At 39.5% G+C, this 27,331-nt stretch overlaps 1 protein-coding gene across 4 annotated transcripts in view; it reads left to right on the forward strand.

Moving 5' to 3' along the window:
- Nucleotides 1–1,897: 1,897 nt before the first annotated feature.
- Nucleotides 1,898–27,331, forward strand: part of TRIM24 (tripartite motif containing 24) — a 94,211-nt gene continuing 68,777 nt past the window's right edge. For 3 of the 4 annotated variants that reach the window (XM_047694715.1, XM_047694716.1, XM_047694717.1), the window contains exon 1: nt 1,898–2,596. In XM_047694715.1, the coding sequence (XP_047550671.1) occupies nt 2,233–2,596 (364 nt within the window). In that variant the 5' untranslated portion in view covers nt 1,898–2,232. The remainder of the gene's footprint in view (nt 2,597–27,331) is intronic. The other variant, XM_047694714.1, reaches the window with a different exon arrangement.

Below are 27,331 nucleotides of genomic sequence, written 5' to 3' on the forward strand. Positions count from 1 at the left end.
ACCAAAGCAAGGTGGGGCTTACTAAAGCAAGGTGGGGGAAAGTTCAGCCCTTGGGCACAGGGATCTGAGATGGCTGCCAGAGCTAAGATGGCTGTACCTACGCTAAGGCTAAACCTTGATTTTGATGGCCTTGATTTTTCTCAGCCTCCACAGCTGGTGCATAAAGTATGAGAGTAGAGGGAGTTTCAACTTGAGAGGTATAGGATGGAAGAGGGATGAAATCATAGAGGGATGATAGGTGGGTTAAGAAATTTGAGATGGCCCCTATTTTCCTAAGGGTGGTCCTGGACCAACCAGATCATAGTCACCAGATGCTTCTAAAATTGGAATATGGGGGGGGGGGCGCCTGGGTGGCTCAGTGGGTTAAAGCCTCTGCCTTCCTGGGATTGAGCCCCACATCGGGCTCTCTGCTCAGCGGGGAGCCTGCTTCCTCTTCTCTCTCTGCCTGCTTCTCTGCCTACTTGTGATCTCTGCCTGTTAAATAAATAAATAAATAAAAATCTTAAAAAAAATAAAATTGGAATATGGGGATGAGCCGAAGAACCTGCTTTTAAGTAAGCTTGCCAGGTGATTCGTATGCAAACTAAGGTTTAAGTAACTACCACCATACAAAATAAATAGAAAGCCCTTGAAGGTCATTAAGAAGAACTTCACTCTTGGAGGCCTATGGTGATTGGATTTAGGATTTGTTTGGGAAAGAGGCTAGTGGAAAAGGTTAAGGAGAGTCAAGTTGCTCACCCTCATGCGATTTTTTTCTCCCAGGTTCCTTCCAACTTTAACAAGATCTTCTGACCCTATCCCACTTTCCTCAATGATCCAGCACTATTTCATTTGTACTTAAAATGGCACTCACATACAATTTTTTTACATGTGTGTACAAAAGTTTGTCCCCCCCGTCCTTTTCTATACTTCAAGCTCCGTAAAAAATAATTTTTTTTTTTAGTCTCCACTCCCAGTATGGGGCTTGAACTTACAACCTTAAGATCAAGAGTCCCATGTTCTACTGACGGAGCCAGACTGGCACCCCAAATTTGGCCACTTTTTGAGTGAAAATGTGTGTCCCTTCTGTGTAAGTCTGTGTTTTGGGGGGCCGGATGAAAAAATTTTGAAGGAATTACTTGGACTTCAGTACTGAGATTTATTTTTATTTCTCCAATTGATGCCACATTCATATAATAAAGACAGTTTCAAACAATCTTTATATATTTGTTTCTTGGAGAAAGAACCATTTTTATTCATTTGAAAAGCAAATCACTGACTTTAAAAATTAATTTCACCCTTTTCACTGGGGGGAATCCTTTAAAAATTTCCGAGTTTGCAAGAGAACCTCCACCCTTATTCCTCATGTTCCCTCATTTCATAATGGAGAAGAGTGAATTCAGGTGGCACATCCATGCTGCCACCACAGCATCTTTCTCACACAACATTTCTCCATTTATAAAATTCTTCCCTTGTTTGCTCTTCACAATCTCTACTTCGTCATCCTTTAACCCTCCCACCATATTTACTCTTCCTACAGGACCCGGGTCTTTCGGCAGTAAAACGAGACTTTTCGGAGCAGTTACTTAATTAACCGCGTTGAGTGCGCACGGTGGAGCTCCGCCCCATAGGAGGGGCTAACACTGGCGGACCGAATTAGTCGGTCTGTCATTAACAAATGATCCCTTAATCTTTTCAGAGGAGCGAAACACACACAAAGGCCCAATCAGAAGCCGCGGCTCTAGGAGTTCGGTGAGGGCGGGGCTGGGCAAGCGCCTTCCCACCTCCCAGCCTCCCGCCGCGGCCGTCGGAGCCTCGCGGGCTCGGGCAGGCCCCGCCCCCTGGCCAGGCGCGGCGGCTATTGGGCGGCGCGTTCCCTGCCGTCGCCTCAGTTGCTGGGAGAGGGTGGGTGGGGGCGGGGCTTGAGGTGGGCCGGGGGCCCAGGGAGAAAGGCGGGGAGACGAGGGCGGGCTGGGCGGGTTCGACGAGCGCCGCGGCGGTTGGCGAAGCGGACGGGGCGCAGCCTTCCCGGTGCGAGGAACGGTTCCCGCTGACAGATCCTCTTCTTCCGGCCGCGCCACCCGGGAGGCGGATCCCCGGGGCCTGAGGAGGCTTCCTCGGCCCGGCCCGCCCTCCCTCCCTCTCCCGCGGGTCACCCAAGCGGCCTGTGAGGAGGAGGCGGAGGAGGTCGTCGGGGGCGGCGGCAGGCGGAGACCGCGCTCCCCCTTTCCCGGCGGCGGCGGGGGCAGGACAATGGAGGTGGCTGTGGAGAAGGCGGCGACGGCGGCCGCGGCGGCTTCGGCGGCGGCCGCCGGGGGGCCCTCGGCGGCGCCAAGCGGGGAGAACGAGGCCGAGAGTCGGCAGGGCCCCGACTCGGAGCGCGGAGGCGAGGCGGCCCGGCTCAACCTGTTGGACACTTGCGCCGTGTGCCACCAGAACATCCAGAGCCGGGCGCCCAAGCTGCTGCCCTGCCTGCACTCGTTCTGCCAGCGCTGCCTGCCCGCGCCCCAGCGCTACCTCATGCTGCCCGCGCCCATGCTGGGCTCGGCCGAGACCCCGCCGCCCGTCCCCGCCCCCGGCTCGCCGGTCAGCGGCTCCTCGCCGTTCGCCACCCAAGGTGAGAGCCGGCCGTGGGCGCGGGGGAGCCCGGGGAGGGGTTCGGGGAGGCGAGCGCCCTTGTGCGGCGCGACCCGCTGTCATGTCGCCGCCGCCCGGGGTGCGCGGCGGGGGAGGGGCGAGGAGGAGGGTCTGTGTTGGCGGCGGTGACATGGAGGGCCCGCGCGCTCTGCGGCGTGCCGCGCGCCCCGCGAGCAACTTCCACGGGTGCTGAGGACTTGGCGGCGCCGCTGCCGCTCCTTCTGCTGCTCGGCGTTCTCCTCCAGGGTTGGGTGGCCCGGGCGACCCGCACTTTTGAAAACCTCTGTTGGAGTGGGCTCTAGTGGGTATCTCGGATTCTTTGCCGATTGCATCTTGTTAACTGCTACCCTCTGCCTCCCCAAAGCTTTGTCCGGGTCCATATGATCCTAATCATCTCGTGTATACCCACGTTATTTGAGCTGGAGGGGGGAAGGGAGGGATGAAGATGAAGTGATGGTGACTTTCTTCGGTGATTGATTACAGATCGGATGCCGTCTGTTTACGATCTTGCCTGTTTCAGGTTCTTTACCTTAACGAGTCAACGAGTCCCCGATTTTACTCCCTTCTGCTAGGGACAAAGGAACCAAAAGAAACGGCATTTTGTTGTCTTTTCTCATTGGAAGATTTTCTTTTGAAACGGTAAAGGGTAAAGAGAAATAGAACAAAGTGACTTGGGGTGCAGGCTTTTCTTGTATTTCGTAGAGGACAGCTAGAAATGTTGAAGTTACTGTTCTCTTTGTGGTATTTGTTACTGTATAATGAGAGTTTTGACAGGTAGTTCCCTTTGCTAACGTTAACAGGTTTGAAACATTTAAAGTTAGTCGAAGTAAGTACAGTAGTTATTCTGGAAGAATGCTTGAGGATTTTAAATTGTAATAGTGCAAATATTGGAGCACCTCTTTTTTAAAAATAGAAAGTAACTGGAAAAGGGGGAATATTCATTTTTAATACATACTTTCTGTTAGAGGGTCTAGTTGATTCGAGATAAAACGCTAAATAATTGAAGCTGGGTCAAGGGGTATATATAAAATTGATGCATAAATAGTGGTTTTAGACTCTTCATTTGATTATATGTTACAAACAGTACCTAGTTGAGGGAGCCAATTTTCCATGGGTCGCTCAGTTTCTGCAGGTCGTGCCAGGGAGGTACTGACTGCCCTTTGTTTCTATTTTTAGAAGATGTTTCTATAAGGATCAGCCTTGGAAAATAGAGATAGTGTCTTCCACCAGAGCAAAGATCAGGCATGCACATGGTCCAGTTAATGTCTACTGGAGTGAAAGGCCGGCATGCTTACTGCCCATGATAAAAGATTGGGCTTCTCTAAGCTTAGGTTTCCTCCTGTGTAACACAGCCCACTCCTGTGCAGGTGTCAGCTGGCCCTTTTCACCTTGTCTGGTGGGAAATGGAATTCTGGAAACCAGCGCAAAAATGTTGATGCTTTGGCTTATGTTATTGTGAGTAACTAATAAACCGCCCCTTGTCTCATCCCTGAGTCTTTGTATCTTGTACCAAATGGTAAGCTAGCTTGCAAGTAGGCTGAAGGCTCAGATCTTTCACAGTGTTTTCTCAGATGTGGCCCACCTGTGGAAATTTAGTATAAGTGAAACTTCAATCTTAGTTCTTAATTTTTAGACACATTTTAAGGTTTCTTTTATTTATATTTTAATTGGTCAAGCAGGCTGGTAGCCAATTAGGATCTGGGTTTTGCATAATTCTAGAATTAAGATTTATCATGTTCCTGGCCATGATGCTTAGACCTGAATGAATGAGAACATGGATAATAAAAACTCTGAAACTAAACTCTGAAGACATGTTTTCAATTTCAGATTTCTCAAAATGTTCTGTGTAATTCTAGTCTCTCAATGTATTTTATCTTGGTGTTTGTATTATCAGCAAGAGTTCCAAGAAAGCATTTAAATTAGAAGGTAATGTTTTTGTTTTTATACTAAGAAAGACAAAGTCTCTAACAATGATATTTTAAATACAGTACAAGAAAAGTTAGGGTTATGTTAAAAAAATTAAAGATACTATCTATCCTGAATCTTACCGACTTGAATATATTCTCCCTTCTCTCCTTGCAAACTTATTTTAATACTAGCTGAAGTAAAACTTGAGCCAGTACATTTCATAAATATATAGGGTTCATTTGATCACCTGTACTGCATTCTCCTAATGAAACTGTGGATAGTCATTGTGGGTCAGACTTTAATAGCTGCAGGAGCTATTAGGAATGAGGGGGGAGGGAAAGGGAGAGGAAGCAAACTAAGCTCCAGCAGGTTGTCATGCAAGTCGTGCAAGAGAGGGGAGGACCAGTATTAAAGGATATATATATATATATATATATATATGTATATAATTTCTCTTAATGAGAAGTCTGAAGCCCGGATTTCTGTGAGAGCTTTCTCTAGTATTAGATATTGGCAAGTAAATAAAAAAAAATAAACATGCACACAGGCCCATTCTATAGGTCAAACAAAACAAGTTTTGTGGAGGTCACAATCATGTTGTAGTTACAATCTTCCCTTTTAGATTTAGATAGTGGTTTTCAAATTTATAGCTGTACTAGAGTCACTGGTATGTTTATTAAAAATTTAGATTTCTAGATGTGCCTGGGTGGCTCAATTGGTTAAGTGTCTCCCTTCAGGCCAGGTCATGATCTCAGGATCCTGGGATCCTAGCCCTTACCGGGTAGTGGACTCTGCTCAGCAGTGAGCCTGCATCTGCCTCTTCCTCTGCCCCTCCTCCCTGCTTTTTCACACATACTCTCTCTCTGAAATAAATAAAAATCTTTAAAAATTTTAGATTTCTAGGCCCACCCTCCAGAGAGCCCTGCTTGGTGTATTTTTAGAATTCTAGAATATAGTATTAAACCCTAGTGTTTCTTTAGTTCAAGCAGTATTATATTCCAAAATAAAATTGATCATAAGGGGATTCTTTAGAAAATTAAGACCAAAATTCAAGGTATAGAATAATAGTTTTCAGCACTATCAAGCCAAATTTTTCTATTTAGTAATTTTTGGTGCTCCCTTTAATCCTAAATGAAATTCATAGAAAATAAATCCTTCTAAAATATTTTTTTGTGAAAAAGAAATAAGGCTAACTTGTAATAACAAAAAGATATATATTATAATTTATAAATGCTCAGACACAATTACGCTAGTTCCCAACACTTCATTGAGAACATGGGTTGGAACTGTCCTTTGTAGGGCTGCCAGTTGGAAGGAATGAGGTTGAGCGACCACATGCTAAAGTTGGATGACTACCTCAGGTGTGACTGTCATTTTCTTAGTGTGAGGTTATATCCAGGAAAGAGGGAAGAGCTTAGAAAATAGATTTTCTTTAGGTACATTATAGGTACCTGAAGTCAGAAGACGAACTGATTTTAAAGAAGTGTTACAACATTGTGCAATATTTTGTGGCGTTCATGTAGTGTTCAGTAAGAGTTGCAAGCTCTAAGCTATTTTTTTCTTTTTAATTTTTTGTTTATATTAAATTAGCCAACATATAGTACATCATTAGTTTCAGATGTAGTGTTCAATAATTTATCGGTTGCCTATTACTCCCAGTGGTCATCACATCATGTGCCCTCCTTAATGCCCATCACCCAGTTACCCCATTCCCTCACGCTAAGCTATTTTTACAAGAATACTGGACATACTCTTGAAAAGGGTCACATTATTTGTCCAGGGAGAGTAAAAAATAAGAATCCATCAGGGGTTTTTGTTTTGTTTTGTTTTTAAGATTTTATTTATTTATTTGACAGAGATCACAAGCAGGCAGAGGCAGGCAGAGAGAGAGGAGGAAGCAGGCTCCCCGCAGAGCAGAGAGCCAATGCAGGGCTCCATCCCAGGACCCTGGGATCATGACCTGAGCCGAAAGCAGAGGCTTTAATCCACTGAGCCACCCAGGTGCCCCGGAATCCATCAGTTTTCTTACACTTCTTTACTAACTGGTAGTCTATAACATGTAACTGTCAATTCTGGGATATAATTTCTTTGGGTTCTTGGTGAGAAGTATAAATCACCTTGTGAGTACAAGATACAGTGTCAGAGAAATAATAGTATTTAAGACAGATCCATATTGCCTGCCAGTTTTGTACATAAACAGTTCTATATATGGTATTCACCTGTTAATGGAAATTATACTATTGTTTTGAATTGGGGGCTATTATGAATAAAACTGTTACAAATATTTGTAGACAAGTCTTTATGTGGTTGTTTTCATTTCCTTGAGTCAATACTTAGAATTGGAATTTCTTGTTTGCATCATAAATGTGTATTTACACTGGTTGTACTGTTTTGCATTCCTTCCAGCAACGTATGAGAGTTCCAGTTGGTTCATATCCTCGCCAGTTTGGGTGTTAGTCTTTAATTTTACTCATTCTAGTATGTGCAAAGGGGGGAGTCTCATGGTTTTAATTTTCATTTCCCTGATGAATAATGATGAGCATCTTTTCCTGTGCTTATTAGTTATTACAGCTTTTTGGTAGAATTTCAGTTTGTCTTTTGCAGAATTTTAAAATTATGTAATTGGTTACATTATTGAAAAGTAAATATTCTTGATATACATTCTGTATCCTGGTCCTTTGTTAGACACATGTATTGCACATATATACTCCTGTAGCTTGCCTGTTCACTTTCTTAATAGTGTCTTTTGAAGAGCTGAAGTTTTAAATTTTACTTAAATCTGATTTGTCATTTTTTTTCTTTTATAGTTAATTCTTTGCCTACTCTAAGTTTACTAAGACTTTGTCCTTTCAGCACTTTTATAGTTTTGGTTTTTATATTTAGATGTATCCTCTATTTTGAGCAATTTTTATATGAGGCATAAGAGTTGAGGTTCATGTTTTCAACAATATGTTAAAGTACCATTTATTGAAAAGGGTACTTTTCCCATTGTATCACTTTGGAATTTTTGTTAAAAATCAGTTGAACATATATGTATGGTTCTATTTTTATACACTTTTCTGTTCTTTTGAGCTATCCAGTCAATAATAAGTGGGTTGTTTTTTTTTTTTTAATTGCTGTAGCTTCTTCTTTCTTTCTTTCTTTTTTTTTTAAGATTTTATTTATTTATATGAGAGCACCAGAGAGCACACGGGAGCATGAGCAGAGGGAGGGGCAGATGGAGAGGGAGAAGCAGAAATAGACTTCCTGCTGGGCGGGGAGCTTGGTGTGTGGCTCCAGCCCAGGACCCTCGGATGGTGATCTAAGCCGAAGGCAGCTGCTTAACCGACTGAGCCACCCAGAGGCCCCTGTTGCCATAGCTTTTAAAGTAAATTCTCAGTTGGACAATTTTGTTCTTTTTCAAAAATTGTTTTGTTCTTTGAAGTCATTTACATTTCTTCATAAATTTTAGAATCATCTTGTTAATTTCTACACAGAAGCCTGCTACGATTTTGATTAGAATTGCATTAAATCCAGATACTACTTTGGGAGAATGATCTAACAACATTGAGTATTCCTATCTATAAACATGTTTTATCTCCTATTTAGATCTTTAATTGCTTTCAACACTATTTTATCATAGTAGTCTTTCACGGTATTTTAGTTTATTCCAAAAATATTTTATGATGTTGCTTAATGATATTGGTATTTTTAGGAAATACCATTTCCAATTGTTGATAGCTAAAATACAATTTACTTTTGTATATTGATTGTATCCCATTATCTTTCTAAATTCGATGATTAAAGCTTAGTAGTTTTTATTTTAAAAATCATAGTTTTTTTTTTGTCTATTAAGATTTTCTTCTTAGACTATCCTGTTGCTCACAGGTAGATAGTTTTACTTCTTTCTTTCCTAGTTTCTGTTATCTTCTTCCCTTATTGCACTAAATAGGACCTCCAGTTCAATATTGAATAGAAGTTTAATTTCATGGGGTTATGGATATTGGGGAGGGTATGTGCTATGGTGAGTGCTGTGAAGTGTGTAAACCTGGCGATTTGCAGACCTGTACCCCTGGGGATAAAAATATATGTTTATAAAAAATAAAATTAAAAAAAAAAAGAAGTTTAATTTCACTGTTAAATGAGAGGTGACATCCTTGCCTTATTCCTCATCTTAGGAGGATAACGTTAGTTGTTCATCATTAATATGTTAGAACTATTAGCTTTTTACAGTTGCCTATTATCAAAATTAAGAAGCTCCCTTCTGTTCATAGTGTGCTGCGGATTTTAATTGTGTTGGATGATGAATTTTGTTAAATGCAATTTCTGCATCTGTTAAAATGATCTGGATTTTCACCTTTTTTCTGTTAATGTGGTGAAGATGTTAAACCTATCTTGCATTCTTGGGATATGCTGTGCTTGGTCACCATGTATTATCCCGTTTGTGTACTTCTGGATTTGATTTGTTAATATTTTAAGGACTTTTTTTATGTTCTTGGGGAATATTGGTGATAGAGTTTTCTTGTACCTTTATCTGATTTTGGTATCAGGGTAGTAACTGGCCTCAAAAAGTATATAAAGTGTTCCATGTCTAGTTTTCTGAATAAGGTTTTATAAAATTACTAGTAATTCTTTAAATATTTGACAGAAATCATTGAATCCATTTGGGTTTAGAGTTTTGTTTATGAGAAAGTTTTTGATGAGGAATTCAGTGTCTTGATAAAGGGCTGTTCAGATGTTTTATTTCTTCACGAATCCATTTAGATAAATTGAAAATTTTCTGTTTCATCTAATTGGTACATTTTTAGCATATATTTGTTCACACATTCCCTTTCCCTTTTAATGTTTTCAGGGCATGAACAATGTCCCTGACCTCCTTTGTTTCTATTTGTAGTGTTTGCTCTTTTTCTTGCTTGCTATTCCTAAGGGCTTATCAACTAACTTTTGGCTTTGTTAATTTTTTGTCTCTGCTTTAAAGGTAGAGTTTTCTCTCTAAGCACACACGTTCACCACCTCAAACAAATTTTGTGTTTTTAACATTCTATTAAAATATTTAAAATTTTTTCTTGTGATTTCTTCTGTGACTGATGGATTGCTCAGAAATGTGTTAAAGTTATTTGGAGGCAGGGCGGGGGTGTGGGTTGCACCTGGGTGGCTCAGTGGGTTAAAGCCCCTGCCTTCAGCTCAGGTCATGATCCCAGAGTCCTGGGATTGAGCCCCTGCATGGGGCTCTCTGCTCAGCGGGGAGCCTGCTTCTTCCTCTCTCTCTGCCTGCCTCTCTGCCTACTTGTGATCTCTGTCTGTCAAATAAATAAATAGATAGATAGATAGATAGATAGATAAATAAATAAAATCTTAAGAAGAATTTAAAGTTATTTGGGGATTTTCTGTATCACTTATTCCATTGTAGCAAGAAAAAAATACTCTATTTTTTTGTTAAGTCTGTAAGACTTAACTCTTTTGAAGTTATTGAGACATTTGATTTCCTAATATATTCTCTTTCTTGGTGAATGGTCTCTGTATTTGAAAAGAATTTAAATTATATCCACAGTTATTTGGTGTAGTTCTATAAATGTCAGTTAGGTCAAGTTGTTTGATAGTGTTGTGAAAATCTTTGTTTTGGTTTGGTTTTCTTTTTGGGGGGGTTCTAATTGTTCTATCTGTAATGGAGAGAAGAATGTTAAAATCTCATGGTTGTTGACCTTTTATTCCTTTAATCCTGATTTTTGCTGCAAGTATTTTGAAGCTTTATCTGATTGATTGTCTGCCTTTTGAACACTATGAAATGTTCTTTCTCTCATACTACTTTTTCATGAAGTCTCCATTGTCTTAGGTTAATAAAACTATACCAGTTTTCTACCTCTGTTTGAATGGTGTATTTTTCCATTCTTTTACTTTTAACCTTTCTATTTAAAGTAGGTCTCTTGTACATAGTGAATAGTAGTGTCTTGCTTTTTTAATCCAACTTATAAATTTTTGCTTTTAATTGTTTAACCATTTACATTTTAAGTAATTATTAGTATAGTCAAGTTTAAGACTACTTTTTAAGAATTTGTTTTCTCTTTGTTCCTCCTGGGCCTCTCTAGTATCTTTGTTTTTCTCAATCCCTTAGCTACCGTTCTCGCGTAAGCTTCGCAAAGTCTTGCTGTGCACATGCATGGTATCCTTCAGCCAAGGACTTGGAGAACCCTGGAGAGACAGCGGGCACCCTCACTCTTTGGGGCTCTCCTCTCTTTGGTGTTTAATTTGTTTCAAGCCCCAGATCTTTCTCAGGCTTCTTAAGCTATGTTCTACTTAGGCTTTTGCTGCCTACATTATGGTTGGGAAATAGTTCCCAGGCAGAGAATCAGGACATCTTAGAGTTCACCTCCTGAATTTCCCCTTTTTCAGGGATCACAGTCCTCATTGCCTATTGTCCAATGCCGGAAGACAGTCGCCTCATGTATTCTTCCCAGTTACATACAGTTGTTTATGGTAGGCAAACTTGTCTTGTTACTGGTTACGCTGTTCTGGTGGAAAGTTGATGTCAAAATACCATTTTTAGATTGCATTGCTCCTTTTTAATATACTTACATGTGGGTAATTTGGTTCTTGTGTCTCCAGGTCTCACCAAGTTAAACTATCATCCTAAATGCATGAGCCCTACATTTCTTCTTATAACCTTGACCCCTTTCTCAAATTTACATCTGCATTTTCAAGTACATACCAGACCAGTAGTCTCCAGAATGGGATGTGTGTCACACATTATGAGGTAACATAATTCATTGAGTTGAAGGAAAACATTAGAACTTTTTTAAGTTAAGCTTTAAAGTACTTGATAAGTGGAATGTCGTGGTCACATGAATAAGCATGTCCTATGGCTACATTTCGCCTATAGCATACAGAGTATTCTAAGGGGGAGGAATGAGGGCTGCTGCAAGTCCAAAAGGTATCTTTGACAGAGTTGGGAATACGTGTCCTCTTGGCATATGTAGCACCAACAACTACATGGCATAGGAAGTGGAATGCATATTAATCTTCATTTGCCCTCTTTAATTAACTAGTCCCTTGTGCTGTACAACCAAACTATACACAGCTGCTCTGGAGGTAGTAGGATTTCTATACTGCAGACCTTATTGTGATCCCCACTCCACCCCTAGCACACACAGACATGTATTGTAACACAATTTACATGTTCTTGGATAAGTTGGCTTATGGGTTGTGGCCTCTGTTTTTAACTAAAATGACTGACAAAAATTGAAGATCATGATAGGCCCTTACCAGGACCTTGACATGAAAAACCCTGTAATCTCAGTTTCTGGGAAATTCCTATATGGAGGCCACTTTAAAAAGCCCCTCAGTTTCAGCAACCTGGAGAATCCCTAAGTTGTAGGATGTAGGGCACATGTGTAATGGCAATAAAAACTATCCCCAACTTCAATTAATAGGACAGAGAGATACATTTAAGTCTGTCATCAAGGTTGGATGCTGCTAACTTGGCTCCTCTCCAGTTTAGGAAAATACAGAAAGCTGCTCAGGGCTTCCCATATTTGATGACTTCTTTAGTGTTATGTACAGGGATATAGGTATTTGTCATTTCCTGGCACCTGAATATGGAGTCAGTGGTGGTTTAGCCAGCAAGGAAATCTGTGTTCTATAGAAAGCTGTAATTGTTGCTGCTCCATTTTGTTTTTCATTTTATCAGGTGTATAGACTTGATGGGAGTCGTGATTTTCCAGCAGCCCTAAATTATCTGAATCTTTGAAGTCTCATTTTCAGCTATGATAAAGATAATACTAATTTGTAAGTATGAAAGCATTGCAGTGGAAGAACTGATAACTTCATAGGTTCTTTATCAGTCTTACTGTGAGGTTAACAGAAGTGATTTTCTAACCATCTAATAATTGGGCCTAAAAGTTTCGGGAATTATTGCGAAGACTCTTTGAAAATAACTGACATCCTCTATATTAATGGCAAACTGTGCCTAAGTGTGTGTTGTATCTTGGACCATTAGAAAATAGTGGTATGAAGCTATCATGATTAGCAAGGTATTTAAAAATATTTAACCCGATTTTAGTCTTTCAAAATGTCTTGTTTGTGTGATATATTATATATGGGATATACTAGTTCTGTAGTATATATACATTATATATATATATATATATAGGTGCATGTTCAAATACTTGTTTTTTTGTTTTTTTTTTGTTTTTTTTAAGATTTTTATTTATTTATTTGACAGAGAGAGATCACAAGTAGATGGAGAGGCAGGCAGAGAGAGAGAGGGAAGCAGGCTCCCTGCTGAGCAGAGAGCCCGATGCGGGCCTCGATGCCAGGACCCTGAGATCATGACCTGAGCCGAAGGCAGCGGCTTAACCCACTGAGCCACCCAGGCGCCCCAAATACTTGTTTTTAAGACAACATGTGAATATAGCTATCAGCTGAATTGCCTCAGTGTTTTTCTCTGTTTACCTCATCTTTAAAAATGGTTTTCAGATCCTCTTCTAAGTTGTAAAAATAGAGGATTCCTAAGAAAACTTTGTTCTGATTTCTTCTAAAATAACATAGTCCATAGGTACTCTTGTCATGATACAATAAATTTAAAAGAAAACTGTCATTTATAGTAATTGGGAATCCTAACTACCAGACGGTCTCTATTTTTACCTTGATTATGAATAAATAGTCTTTCTGGGATCTCTTGACTGTCTATATTCAGCATTAAGGATAACCAGGAGGAGAGCCTCTAGCACATGACAATCCTAGTATCTGTCTCTTTGTACTGGTACATGTTGATCTCTGTTTCTTCTGGTCCTCATCAGTCTTCTATACTTGACTTGTGTGTTGTGTGCAAGTTAGCTTTTACTAATTTTCTCAGCTCACTTTCTCACCTATCTTTTGGTATTAAGATTTCCTCCCACTTCTTCGACCCTTCGTTTTTGGTCTTCTTTTGTCCTCTGTTCCTTTCCCTTCTTCTCTGGAGATTAGAGTGAGGAGATTACCTAGGACAAGACTTTAGGAAATCAAACATGTAATGGGTATGTAGGATGGAAACCTAGAAAGGAGACTGAGAAGAGGTACAAGAAAACCAGGAAGATACAGTGTCATGGAAGGCAAGGAAGGAAAGGTAGTGGTGCTTCACAGTGTAGTGTTCCTGAAAGGTCAAGTAAGAGAGGCCAAAAACATTTTGAGTGTTAGAAACATGGCAGTCATGCAAAAGCATATTTTGGTGGAGAAGTAGAAGGGGATACTCTAATGGGTAGGTTATATAATGGGTGGGCAGTTAAGACAATTCTGGAGAAATTTAAAAGGATAAGGAAATATGGGGGGGGGGGAGAAAAATGGGAGATAAGGAGGGTTTCTTGTTTATTGCCTAAATAGGAAAGGCTTAATCATGTTTATGTGAAAGTGGAAAAGTTCAGTCAAGTGAGCTATTGAACATATCAAAGAAGGGATTTGTAAGTGAGTGTGTGAGGGTTCTGAGAAGGCAGGATAGGAATGATCTAAGGCATAGGTGGAGAGGTTGGTGACTTTAGATAGGAGAGAGATTTTGTTACCAACAGGAGAGAAGGCAAGAATAGGTGTATATATAGAAGGTTTGTCTGTGTGTTCAGAGTGGAATGCATTTCCCAGTAAAATGTAGCATGATTGCAGATCTCGTTGAGGCCCACTTGCTTCTAGAGATCATACATTTATAGTGATACCTATCTGCCTTCTTCTAGAGCTACCCAGCACCTCTCTAAAAAAGCAGAGTATTTTAGGGCAGTGCTATTCAAAGTGTGGTCCACAAACTGCTAATAGGGTCTGAAATGAGAGACCGTTTGCTGCCCAAAAGTACAAGGGAGGCCAGGACAGCCTGGTTCCTGAGATGAGATTCTTAGAAATATTCAAAGAACAGAGCCCCACACTGAGAAGAAACTGCTGCAAATAAACAAAAGTTGATGAGAGTAGGAATTTAGAGGCAAAGAAGAGAAAAGGCTCAGATACCTGTGGCAAGGGGGCATGGAGGAGGCAGATCTTAGAAAATCTTAGGGAAGTAGTTACACTAAAGTACCATAGATTTGAATGCTTTGTGGTAACAGCATAAGAGGAAACCTTACAAACTCAATCTAGGAAAGCTAGATTTACAGATCATGTATAGGAAAACCCCTTCTACTTTAATATGATTTATAGAGAGTACTATAATTTAATTGGAAGATAGTATAAGAAAAAAAATGAAAGTCCTCTGAATAACAGATCTGAGGAAATGAAGGTAGCAGGATACTTTGGTCTCAAAGCAGAGATATAATGAAACCGATTTCTAAAAAATGAGCTGGGAAAATTAAACAGTATGGTAGGAAAAAAATATAAATTGAATTAGAAAGTTTAGAAATAAGCTCCTATGCTATAGAAGGTCATGAAAAGAAAAAGTGACAGACGTAGTTGTAATTAGAAATTTTTCAGAAATGAAGATGAATCAGAAAAGTTCTTGAATGAGTAGACTCTCTAGAAAGTACCATAAAAGAAAGAAATGATGGAGAAGAACAGGTGAAAACAAATCAAGTAAAGAGATAAAAGAAATTCATGAAGTGACAAGAAGATCTTATATGCATATGCACGTATATATATGGACATTAATAATCGCACCTGGAGACTGTTTGGAAAAAAACAAGAAAATGTTAAAAGATGAACATCTGTATTATAAGGGTTCACTGTGTGCTTAGAATAAGCTGAAACAACAGCCACCACTGAAACATGTTCCAGGGCTTTAAAATTTTAAAAAAAGTAATACTTTGGGCATATACACAAAAAGACTACATTAGTTAGTTGGAAAGAATGCCAAATTATCTAGATTCTCCAACATTAGTACTTGAATCTGGAAGACGGTGGAGTAAAGGTTTTTAAAATTTTCACAGAAAAAAAATGTGAATTGAGACACATACCCAGCCAACTGATGTTTAAGCATAAAGAACATATGTAAGAACTTCGAAACTACTGTTCCTGTGAGCCCTTTCTAAGGATACTAGATTTTGCTGCATTTTATGTATTTCTCACTTCAGTATACTTGGTGTTATTTTTTTCTGATTTATATGGGAGCAGGTTGTAGACATGAACCTTGAGCCCCAAATATCTCAATGTATCTCTGAAGTACAGATTCTGTTTTTTAAAAGTTTTGTGTTGTTGTGTTTTTTGTGTTTTTTTTGGTTTTTTTTTTTTTTTTTAGCTTTACTGAGAAAAGATTAACATACAGTGAGCTGCACGTATTTAAAATGTACAAGTTGGGGCACCTGGGTGACTCAGTGGGTTAAAGCCTCTGCTTTCGGCTCAGGTCATGATCCCAGGGTCCTGTGATAGAGCCCCGCATCCGGCTCTCTGCTCAGCGGGGAGCCTGCTTCCTCCTCTCTCTCTACCTGCTTCTCTGCTTACTTGTGATCTCTGTCAAATAAATAAATAAAATCTTTAAAAGAAAATAAATAAAATGTACAAGTTCATGAGTTTTTAGATATGCAAGGATAATCCTCCTAACCACAGTAGAATTACCAAATTCAGATTATTTGACAGTAATACAATGCTATTATCTAATAAATAATCTATATTCAAATTTTGCCAGTCGTCACAATAATGTCCTCACAGCCTCCTTTCTTCCCCTGTTGATAGTGGGAGAAATCCAGGACACAGATTGCCAGCATGTACCATAGCATAGATTTGTGGACAAGTTCCAGAGGGTGAATTCCTGCAAATCCCAGGGATACAGCACCAAAGTGTGGACGATGGGTGTTATCTTTTCTAACAAGGTCTCTTACCAGCTCTGAAGGGAAAGTTCTTCCTTGGGCACTGTGTTCTAGCCTTAGAGGTGGTGGCTATTATATATCATATTTATGATATCGGCTATTGTACTTAACATTCTTGAGCATTGTCTCCACTTCTTACTAGCCAGTCTTTGTTATCCCAGTTCCTTGATGTAGTTAATAATTATTTATGTCAAACGTTTTTTCAAACCTAATGTTTGTTTTCTCTCCTTATTGTACCTAGCCTGATTCATCATTTTTGGCAAAAGTAATGTGTCCCCTCAGGTGCTTTACATTAGGAAACCATGATGTCATTCTGTCCCATTGTTGGTGTTTGGCTTCGATCGCTAGTTTGAATAGCTAGATTTCTCCACTTTACAGATATTTTTCCCCCTTTGTAATTAATAAGTAACCTCTTGCAAGATACTTTGGGGCCTGTGTGACTGTTCTGTTTCCAAAAACCATAGCTAGTATCCACTGTTGATTCTTCCCCTTTATCATTTATTATCGTGTTGTTGCAAAAATGGTGATTTTTCCACCATTATTTTTCCACTTATTAGTTGATATTCTACTGTATGGATAAGATTTTCCTTTTCCATTTACTTATTATAAACCATTCCTTTCATTATTTATTTTGATAACCACATTGTTCCAGTTTGGGCAATAGAAATCCCTTCAAGTTGAAATCTTAATCCTTTGACATGCCCCTGTTGACTTTTGAGTACTTCTTTCTTTCTGCCAAACCAGAGAGGTTCTAGGTTCATCTTTTACTTTTCTGTACCAGCCTTGGTTGTTTTTCCAAGGAGCTCCAATTCCTTATTTTAGTGAAGTCCAATTTATCTTTTATGAATTTTTCTTTTGTTTGGTATCTAAGAAATCTTTATCTAACATAAATGTTTTCTCCTTGGGCTTATAGTTTTAAGTTTAGATCTGTGATCCATTTTGAGTTAATTTTTATATGAGATATGAGGTATGAATCCAAGTTCAGTTTACATGGAGATACTTAATTTTTTCACCACTGCTAGTGAAAAAGCCATCCTTTCTCCTACTGCATTGTCTTTGTCAGTTATCAGTTGCTCATGTGTGTCTGGGTTTATTTTTCAGCTCTCTGTTCTGTGGATCAGTTTGTTTTTATACTGATAACCATGCTGTTGAGTCTTTATATTAATGCCAAGAGATCTTTTAGTAGGAAAACAATAGACAAGATGTTCAGAGAATTTTTTTTAAGTTTTTAATTCCAGTATAGTTAATATACCATGTTATATTAATTTCAAGGTATACAATATAGTGATTATTTCTGTACATTGTACAGTGCTCATCATGGTAAGTATACTCTTTGATCTCCATCACCTATTTCACCCATCCCCCTACCCAGTTCTCTGTTGGTAACCATTAGTTCTCTTTAGTTAAGAGTGTATTTTTTAGATTGTCTCCTTTTTTCTTTGCTCATTTGTTTACTTAATTTTCACATATGAGTGAAATCATATGGTATTTGTCTTCCTCTGACTAACTTCTTTCACTTAGTGTTATACCCTCCAGATTCATCCATGTTATTGCAGATGGCAAGATTTCATTCTTTTTTATGGCTGAGTAATTTTCCAGTGTGTGTATGTGTGTGTACCTTTTCTTTATCCATTTATCCATTGATGGAAACTGGGGCTGCTTCTGTAATTTGGCTATTGTAAATAGTGCTGCAGTAAACATAGGGTTTGATGTATCTTTTCAAATTAGTGTTTTTGTATTGTGTGGGTAAACACTGAGTAGTAGAATTACTGAATCATAGGGTAATTCTGTTTTTAAATTTTCAGAGACAGTCCATACTGTGTTCCACAGTGGCTGTACCAATTTACATTACCACCAACAGAACACAAATGTTCCTTTCGCTCTACATCCTTGCCAACACTTGTGTTTTTTATTTTAGCCATTCTGACAGGCATGAAGTGATATCTTATTGTGGTTTTGATTTGCATTTCCCCAATGATGAGTGATGTTGAGCATCTTTTCATGTGTCTGTTGGTCATCTGTATGTCTTCTTCAGAGAAATGTCTGTTCATCTCTTCTGCCCATTTTTTGAATATTGGGTTTTCTAAGTTCTTTTATTTTGGATACTAACCCTCTATCAGTTATGTTGTTTACAAATACCTTCTCCCATTCTGTATGTTGCCTTTTGGTTTTGTTGATTGTTTGCTTTGCTCTACAGAAGCTTTTTATTTTGATTAGTCCCAACAATTTATTTTTGCTTTTGTTTTCATTGCCTCAGGAGACATAATCTAAGAAAAATGTTGATATGGCTGATGTCAGAGAAATTACTGCCTGAGCTCTCTTCTAGGATTTTTATGGTTTCTAGTCTCACATTTAGGTCTTTCATCCATTTTGAGTTTATTTTTGTATATGGTGTAAAAAGTGGGCCAGTTTCATTCTTTTACATGAAGCAGTCTAGTTTTCCCAGCACTCTGTGCGAGGAGTGTTAATTATGAGGCATCTTATGAGCGGAACGTCAGTGAGGCTTATTTTACGATGACGTGTTACTATGATGAATATTCTGATGCACCTGTTTATGTGCCCTTTTTCCAAAACCAAGCAGTGGTGAAGAGAGAACATGCAAAGCAGTTCAGAGTAAAATCTGCCTTCCGGTGACTAAGAGCCCTGACGTAGAGTATTGGGGAACTGACCTGCCAGCTATCGAGCTGAAGAGCTTGGCTTCTAAGAATACTGAAACTGATCTCTTAGAATTCCTGAAAAAGTTCTTGAGTAAACAGAAAAGTAACATAAGGTATCTGCAATACCAGCATAGCTATTAGGAGGAATTAGGAAGGCCAACTGGGAAGGAAGGCACACCTGAACGGTTTGTGGAAACATGGGGCTAAGAGGCTTCATCATCTGCAGGCTACACAGCAAGTCTTCCATTGCAGTAGTTCTTGAAGGCAGCTACTTAAGAATCTTTTTTTTTTTTTTTTTTTTTTTTTTTAGAGAGAGATTACAAGTAGACGGAGAGGCAGGCAGAGAGAGAGGGAAGCAGGCTCCCCGCTGAGCAGAGAGCCCGATGCGGGACTCGATCCCAGTACCCTGAGATCATGACCTGAGCCGAAGGCAGCTGCTTAACCCACTGAGCCACCCAGGCGCCCCTATTTAAGAATCTTGATCTCTGTTTGACAGAAGACTGCTTTCCTTTTTTTCTAGTATCCCAATCTTCGCTGTTATGCATGGAAATAAATTTGATTTTGCATTACCAAAAAAGAAAAGACAGTTGTTGAAGAGACAGTCTTTTTGCTCCAGATATTCTTTCTTGCTTTGTTGAACATTAACCATGTCGTTGTAGGTTTATTTCTGGGTTTTCTATTCTGTTCCATTGATCTTTGTGTCTATTTTTGTGCCAGTACCATACTTGGTTGTTTACTACAGCTTTGTAGTGCTACCTCCAATTTTGCTTTTCATTTTCAAGATGGCTTTGGCTATTTGGGGTCTTTTGTGGTTCCATACAAGTTTTAGGATTTCTTGTTCTAGCTTTGTGGAAAATACTGGTATTTTTGGTATTTTGGTAGGGATTGCATTAAATCTGTAGATTGCTTTTGGTAGTGTAGACATTTAACAGTATTTGTTTTTCCAGCCCATGAGCATAGAATGCCTTTCCATTTCTTTGTGTTATCTTTGATTTCTTTCATCAGTGTTTTGTAGTTTCCAGAGTGCAGATGTTTCACCTCTTCAATTAAATTTATGCCCAGGTATTGTTTTTAGTGCAATTGTAAATGGGATTGTTTTTGTAATTTCACTTTCTCTGCTGTTTCATTTTTACTGTATAGAAATGCAGCAGATTTCTGTACACTGATTTTGTGTCCCATGACCTTACTGAATTCAGTTCTCATAGTTTTTTGGTGGAATCTTTAGGGTTTTCTATATATAGTATCATGTCATCTGCAAATAGTGAAAGTTTGACTTCTCCCTCACCAGTTTGGATGCCTTTTATTTCTTTCTGTTGTCTGATTGCTGTGGCTAGGACTTCCAGTACTATGTTGAATAAAAATAGTTAGAGCGGACATCATGGTCTTGTTTCCAACTTTAGCGGAAAAGCTTTCAGTTTCTCCCCCATTGAGTATGATATTCTCTGTGGGTTTTTCATTTAAGGCCTTTTATTATGGTGAAGTAAGTTCCCTCTAGACATAATTTGTTGAGGGTTTTTATGGAGAATGGATTTTATACTTTGTAAAGTGCTTTTTCTGAATCTGTTGAAATGATCAGATGGTTTTTATCCTTTCTCTTAGTGATGTGATGTATCACATTGATTGATGTATCATGTTGCGAATATTGAATATTACTGGTTGCATCCCAGGAATAAGTCCCACTTGATTGAGGTGAATGATTTTTTTAAGTATTGTTGGATTCAGCGTGCTAATACTTTGTGGAGGATTTTTGCATCTAGTTCATCAGAGATACTGGCCTGTACTTCTCTTTTATTTTGTGGTATCTTTATCTGGTTTTACTCTCGGTAATACTGGCCTCATAGAATGAATTTGAAAGGTTTCCTTCCTCTTCTATTTTTTGGACTAGTTTGAGAAGAATAAGTGCTAACTTTTTATTTATTTATTTGTTTGTCTGTAAAAAAGAAACAAACAGAGACCACAAGTAGGCAGAGAGGCAGGCTCCGGGCTGAGCAGCTCAATCCCAGGACCCTGGGTTCATGACCTGAGCCAACTGCAGAGGCTTTAACCCACTAAGCCACCAGGCGCCCCAAGTGTTAACTCTTTCAGTGATTGCTAGAATTCACCTGTGACGCCATCTCTTCCTAGACTTTTGTTGGTTGGGGGTTTTCTGATTACTGAGTTAATTTCATTGCTATTTATTAGTCTGTTCATTTTCTTTTTATTTTTTTTTTTTCTATTTAGTTTTGGTAATTTCTGTTCCTAGGAATTGATCAACTCCTTCCAGTTTATCCAATTTGTTGGCATATAACGTCTTATAATGTTCTCCTATAATTGTATTTTTGTGATGTTGGTTGTTATTTCTCCTCTCTCATTTGTGATCTTATTTATTTGGGTTCTTTCTCTTTTTGATAAGTCTGGCTAGAGGTTGATCGATTGTATTAATTTTTTCAAAGAACCAGCTCCTGGTTTTATTGATTATTTGCTGTTTAGCTGTCCTGTCCATTGATGTAAGTGGGATGTTAAAGTCCCCTACTATTATTGTATTATTATCAGTGAGTTCCTTTATGTTTGTTGTTTTATATATTTGGGTGCTCTTGTGTTCAATGCATAAATATTTGTGATGGTTTCATCTTCTTGTTGGATTATTCCCTTTATTATTATATAGTGCTCTTCTTTGTCTCTTGTTACAGTCTTTGTTTTGTTTTGTTTTTAAAGATTTTATTCATTTATTTGATAGACAGAGATCACAAATAGGCTGAGAGACAGGCAGAGAGAGAGAGGAGGAAGCAGGCTCCCTGCTGAGCAGAGAGCCCGATTCGGGGCTCAATCCCAGGAGCCTGGGATCATGACCTGAGCCGAAGGCAGAGGCTTTAACCCACTGAGCCACCCAGGCACCCCAGAGTCTTTGTTTTAAAGTCTAGTTTGCCCCATATAAGTATTGCTGCTACTGCTTTCTTTTGATATCATTTACATGGTAAATGTTTCTACATCTCCTCACTTTCAATCTGCAGGTGTCTTTACGTCTTAAAGAGTTTCTTGTAGGCAGCATGTAGATGGGTCTTGTTTTTTTTAAATCCATTCTGTCACTCTGTGTCTTTTTAAAGATTTCTTTATTTGGGAGGGAGGCAGGAATGGAGTACAGGAAGAGGGAGAGAGGAGCTCAAGGAGACTGTGTGCTAAGCATGGAGCCCAACATGAGGCTCAGTCTCACAACCCATGAGATCATGAATTGAGCCGAAACCAGGATTCACTCACATAATCAACCATCTGTGCCACCAAGTTGCCCCACCCTATGTCTTTTGATTGGAGTGTTTACTCCATTTACATTCAAAGTAATTATTGACAGATGTACATTTAGTGCCATTTTATTACTTGTTTTGTAGTTTCTGGAGATTTTCTTGGATTCTTTCTTGTCTTTCTTCCTTGTGTTGCAGATTTTCTTTAGTGATATATTTGGAATTCTTTTTATTCTCTACATGTTTATTAATTAATATTAATATGAGTGCCATTAGGTCTATATATATAGCATCTTCTAAACACAGCAATCTATATTAAATTGGTGGTTGTTCCAGTTTTAACCCATTCTTCTCTCCACCCCATGTTTTAAGTATATGTTATATTTTATATCCTTTTTTTGGGTGAATTCCTTGACTGATTTTTACAGAAATATTCATTGTTACTGGTTTTGTGTTTCCTGCCCTTATACTGTTACTTTTGGTCTTTCCTTTCCACTGGCAGAATCCCCTTCAATTATTTCTTGCAGTGCTGAGTTACGGTCACAAACTGCTTTAAGTTTGTTTGTCTAGGAAACGCTTTATCTCTCCTATTTTGAATGATTTCCTTGCTGGATAGAGAATATTCTTGGCTACAGATTATTCCCACTCAGCACTTGGAATATATCATGCCACTCTCTTCAGGCTTGCCAAGTTTCTGTTGAGAAATCTCCAGCTAGCCTTATGGGTCTTCCCTTGTAAGTTAAGGACTTCTTTGGTCTTGCTGCTTTTGAGATTTTTTTTTTCTTTGTCACTGTATTTTGCAGTTTCAATTTCAGTATGTCTTGGTGTTGGCCTGATGGAACTTTCTTTTTTTTTTTTTTTTTTTAATTTATTTATTTGACAGACAGAGATTACAAGTAGGCAGAGAGGCAGGCAGAGGGAGAGAGAGGAGAAAGCAGGCTCCCTGCTGAGCAGAGAGCCCAATGCGGGGCTCGATCCCAGGACCCTGGGATCATGACCTGAGCCGAAGGCAGAGGCTTTAACCCACTGAGCCACCCAGGCGCCCCCTGATGGAACTTTCGATGGAAGTTCTCTGTGCTTCTAGAATCTGGATGTCTATTTCCTTCTTCAGATTAGGGAAGTTTTCAGCTCTTATTTCTTCAGATTAATTTTCTGCCCCCTTTTCTCTCTCTTCCTCTTCTAGGATTCCTATAATACGAATATTATTAACCTTCAATGGAGTCATTGAGCTCCCTCACTCTGTTCTCATGTTCCATATTTCTTTCTCTTTTGTTCAGCTTGATTAATTTCCATTACTTTGTCTTCTAGGTCATTCATTCATTCCTCTGCTTCTTACAGCCTGCTGTTCATTGCATTAAGCATGTTTCTTCTGACCTTGCTTATTGCCGTCTGTCTGATTGATTCTTTTTTAACTCTTTTATCTCTGTGGCAAAGTTCTCACTGATGTCTTCCATTCTTTTTTCAAGCTCAGTGAGTATCTTTATGATCACTAATTTAAATCCTTTATCAGGCATGTTACTTTTATCTATTTCGCTCTGATCTCAGGGCCTGGCCTTATCTTATTCTCTTACTTGGGATAAATTCCTCTGTTCTCTGTGCCCTTCTCTGTGTTAGAAAAGCCAGTTATTTCTCCTGCTTCTGAAAGTAATGGCCTTATGAGGAAGGTAGCATGTAGTACCCAGGGCCTGGTGCTGCAGAAAGTGTCTCTGGTGTGTGCTGCATGTGCTCTGCTATTGTCTTCTGGCTGCTCTACCCATCAGATGCATTGTCTGTAGAGGCTCTCTTTGCCTGCTATGGGCAGTATTTGGTTCCTGGCCTGAGTGTGCCGAGGTTTAACTAGGTGTACTTTGGTCTGCTTGTGAAATGAGTCCTGTTACCACCTCCACCAGAATGGAAGTCCTGCAAAACTCTCTTGTCAGGAGGGGTGGCACGGGCTGGGGTTTGTGCTGGTCTTCTGAGGGAGGGGCCAGCCATGCTGGGACTGAGGCAATTGTGACTGAGAAGAGCACTTCCACCAGGGGTTGATGCTTGGTCTAAGCAACTTAGGCAACCAGTGTTGGCACTTTGTTGCTTTCCCACATGTGACTGTGTTTATTTGGGGGTGGAGCAGGGTGGGAGGAAGGAAATGAAACCAGTCACTCCTTTGTTATTTGAGAGATGTCTCTGTGAACTCTGCCTCTCAGGGACCCTCTCTGAGAGAGAGGAACAAATAGACTTCCCCTCCTGTGTGCCCTAGGTGCTCTTACGATTGATCACTTTTTCCACACTGTGTGCTCCTGGGTAGTTTGCCTGCCTTCTCTCTGGGAGCAGCACAGTGCCCCCTGGGGCTCTATCATAGCAAGCCACTGACCTTTAAAACTCCAAGTTTTAGGCCCCACTGGTTACAAAAACTCATGAAATTCAGCCCTTGTTTTCTAAGCCATTGGCTTGGTGGAAATGTTCTCTCTGTATATTCCCTGTGTGTGTTCCACTCTCTCTCCCTCTGCTTCTCCCTCTCCCTCTCTAATTCTCTCATCCTTCTCTGTCACCATGGCTCCCTCCCCTCTGCAGCAGCCATAATGTTTCTCCTCTAAATCACATCTCCACACTTCTGCCTGCCTTCTTCATTGTGGCCTCTTCTCTCCCTTTAGTTGTGGAGTTTGTTCTGTCAGTGTAAAAGTCATATGCTGGGGTATTTAGGATGATTTGGTAGTTAACAAGTTGTGTTCATGGTACAAGGTGAGCCTTGGGTCCTCCTACTACACTGCCATCTTCTCCTTTTCTGTGATTTTCCTTTTTTATACTACTCTGATGAGCTTTTTTTGTAGAGTTATATGAGCTTCATAAAAATGAATTGAAGAGTGCTAGTTTTTCAGTTCTCTGAAAGAGTTTGTGTAAGGTTGGAATTATTTCTTTCTTGAATATATAACAGCATTCAGGGCTTGTGTTTTTCTTTGTGGGAAGATTTTTTACTGGATTCAGGTTTATAAGACTCTTCAAGTTTTGTTTCACTTGAGAAACTGGTAGTTAACTGATTTTCTTGTCATTTACTTGGGTTTACTATACTATGCCTTACCAATTCTTCAAGTATTTCTCTTATTGTGGCAAAATATACATAATGTAAAGTTTACCATGTTAACTTTGTTGTTGTTGTTGTTGTTTAGAGAGAGAGAGAGAGAGCGAGCAAGCGCATGGGGTGGAAAGGGAGAAGGAAAATCTTAAACAGGCTCCATCCCCAGCTTGGAGTCTGACTCAGGGCTTAATCTCACAACCCTGAGATCATGACCTGAACTAAAATCAAGAGTCACACATATAAGCTACTGAGCCATCCAGGTGCCCCCCATTTTAATCATTTTCAAGCCTGTAATTTCATGGCATTAGGTACAATTATTATGTTGTGTAACCATCACCACCATTCCCAGAACATTTTTCATCATCCTAAGTAGAAATTCTGTACTTATTAAGCAATAACTCATTTCACCCTCCCTGTCCTTGGTAACCTCTGTTTCACTTTCTGTCTTTCTGAATTTGCCTGTTGTAGATACCTCATATAAGTAGAATTATGTATCATTTCCCCTTGTTTGCCTGGTTTATTTTATTTAGTATTTTAAAGGATTATCAGTGTTGTGGCATATATCAGAATTTCATTTCTTTTAATGGTCAGATAATACTCTATTTTACAGATAAAAAACATTTTGTTTATTCCTTCATCTGTGATGGACGCAGCCACCACTCCACTGTTGTGAATAATGCTGATGTGGACAGTGGTGTACAAATACATGTTTGAGTCCTGTTTTCAGTTCTTTTGGGCATATACCTAGGACTGGAATTTCTAGATCATATAATTATTCTATGTTTAACTCTTTGAGAACTGCCAAACTCTTTTTTGCTATGGCAGAATTTTATCTGCTGTATGCCACCTGCAATGTATGAGGGTCTGGTTTCTCCACATCCTCCATCCTCTGCAACACTTACGTTCCTTTTTTGTGTAATAGTCATTCTTGTGGTGTGAAGTGGTATCTTGTTGTGGTTTTGAGGTACATTTCCCTAATAACTAATGATGAGAATCATTTCATATGCTTACTTGTCGTTTGTGTATCTTTTCTGAAGATGTGTCTATTCCAAATCCTTTGCCTGGTATGGAATTTTTGTTGTTGAGGTGTGGGGTTTCTTTATATATTGTGGATATTAAAGTCTTATTAAATATGTGATTTGCAAATGTTTTTCTCCTGTGTATTGTCTTTTCACCCTCTAGATAGTGCTGTTTGATGTACAATAGTTTTAAATTCTAATTAAGTCAAAGTGCCATCATGCATAATAACACAGTAGGACTTCGTAGGGGTCGTTCTTTTCAATGAAACAACCAATAAACTGGAGAAAATGACTAGAGTCAACTATTTTAAACTCTGGACCTTGGTCAGACTCTTAAAGGAATCAGGAGAGAGTTTGGTTGAAGGGAGGGGGTGTTGCTCTTTGGTGGAGGGCTCCAAAAACTTGGGGTTGTGTGTTTTTTTTTTTTTTTTTAAAGATTTTATTTATTTATTTGTCAGAGAGAGAGAGGGAGAGAGAGCAAGCACAGGCAGACAGAATGGCAGGCAGAGGCAGAGGGAGAAGCAGGCTCCCCGATGAGCAAGGAGCCCGATGTGGGACTCGATCCCAGGACGCTGGGATCATGACCTGAGCCGAAGGCAGCTGCTTAACCAACTAAGCCACCCAGGCGTCCCAAGGGGTTGTGTGTTTTGATTGGTCTAACAGATTCCTGAGGACTGAACATTGATGTTTGCTGGAATTTAAAATGTCAGTACCTTCTTTACCTTTTGGAGCTAGATATTTAAGGAAATCTCTGTCAGGTTACTGGCTGGCCACCAGACAGCATTGAACAGAAACTTCAGTGACTACATTCAACAAGGAATATATACATACTTTGCAAAATAGTTTGGAAAAGTCACAAATGAACTATTTCCTCCATCAACAAGGAAAAATCAGCAATCCATGAAGAGTGGGACCATCAGAGTTCCCCCCCACTCAACTTCCCTGCTTCTTAGATTCTTTAATGTCTTTCATTACATTTAGGAGGTTTTCATCCATTATTTTTTCAGATTATCCCCACAGATCCCTCAGGTTCTGTTCAACTTTCTTCATCATTATTTTCATTCTACTCTTCATACTAGATTGCTGATTATTTCTTCTACCTGTTCATACCTGCCATTTCTGTCAAATTCTTGTTTCCTAT

Source organism: Lutra lutra, chromosome 11 (assembly GCF_902655055.1).
Source record: "Lutra lutra chromosome 11, mLutLut1.2, whole genome shotgun sequence".
Classification (NCBI taxonomy): domain Eukaryota; kingdom Metazoa; phylum Chordata; class Mammalia; order Carnivora; family Mustelidae; genus Lutra; species Lutra lutra.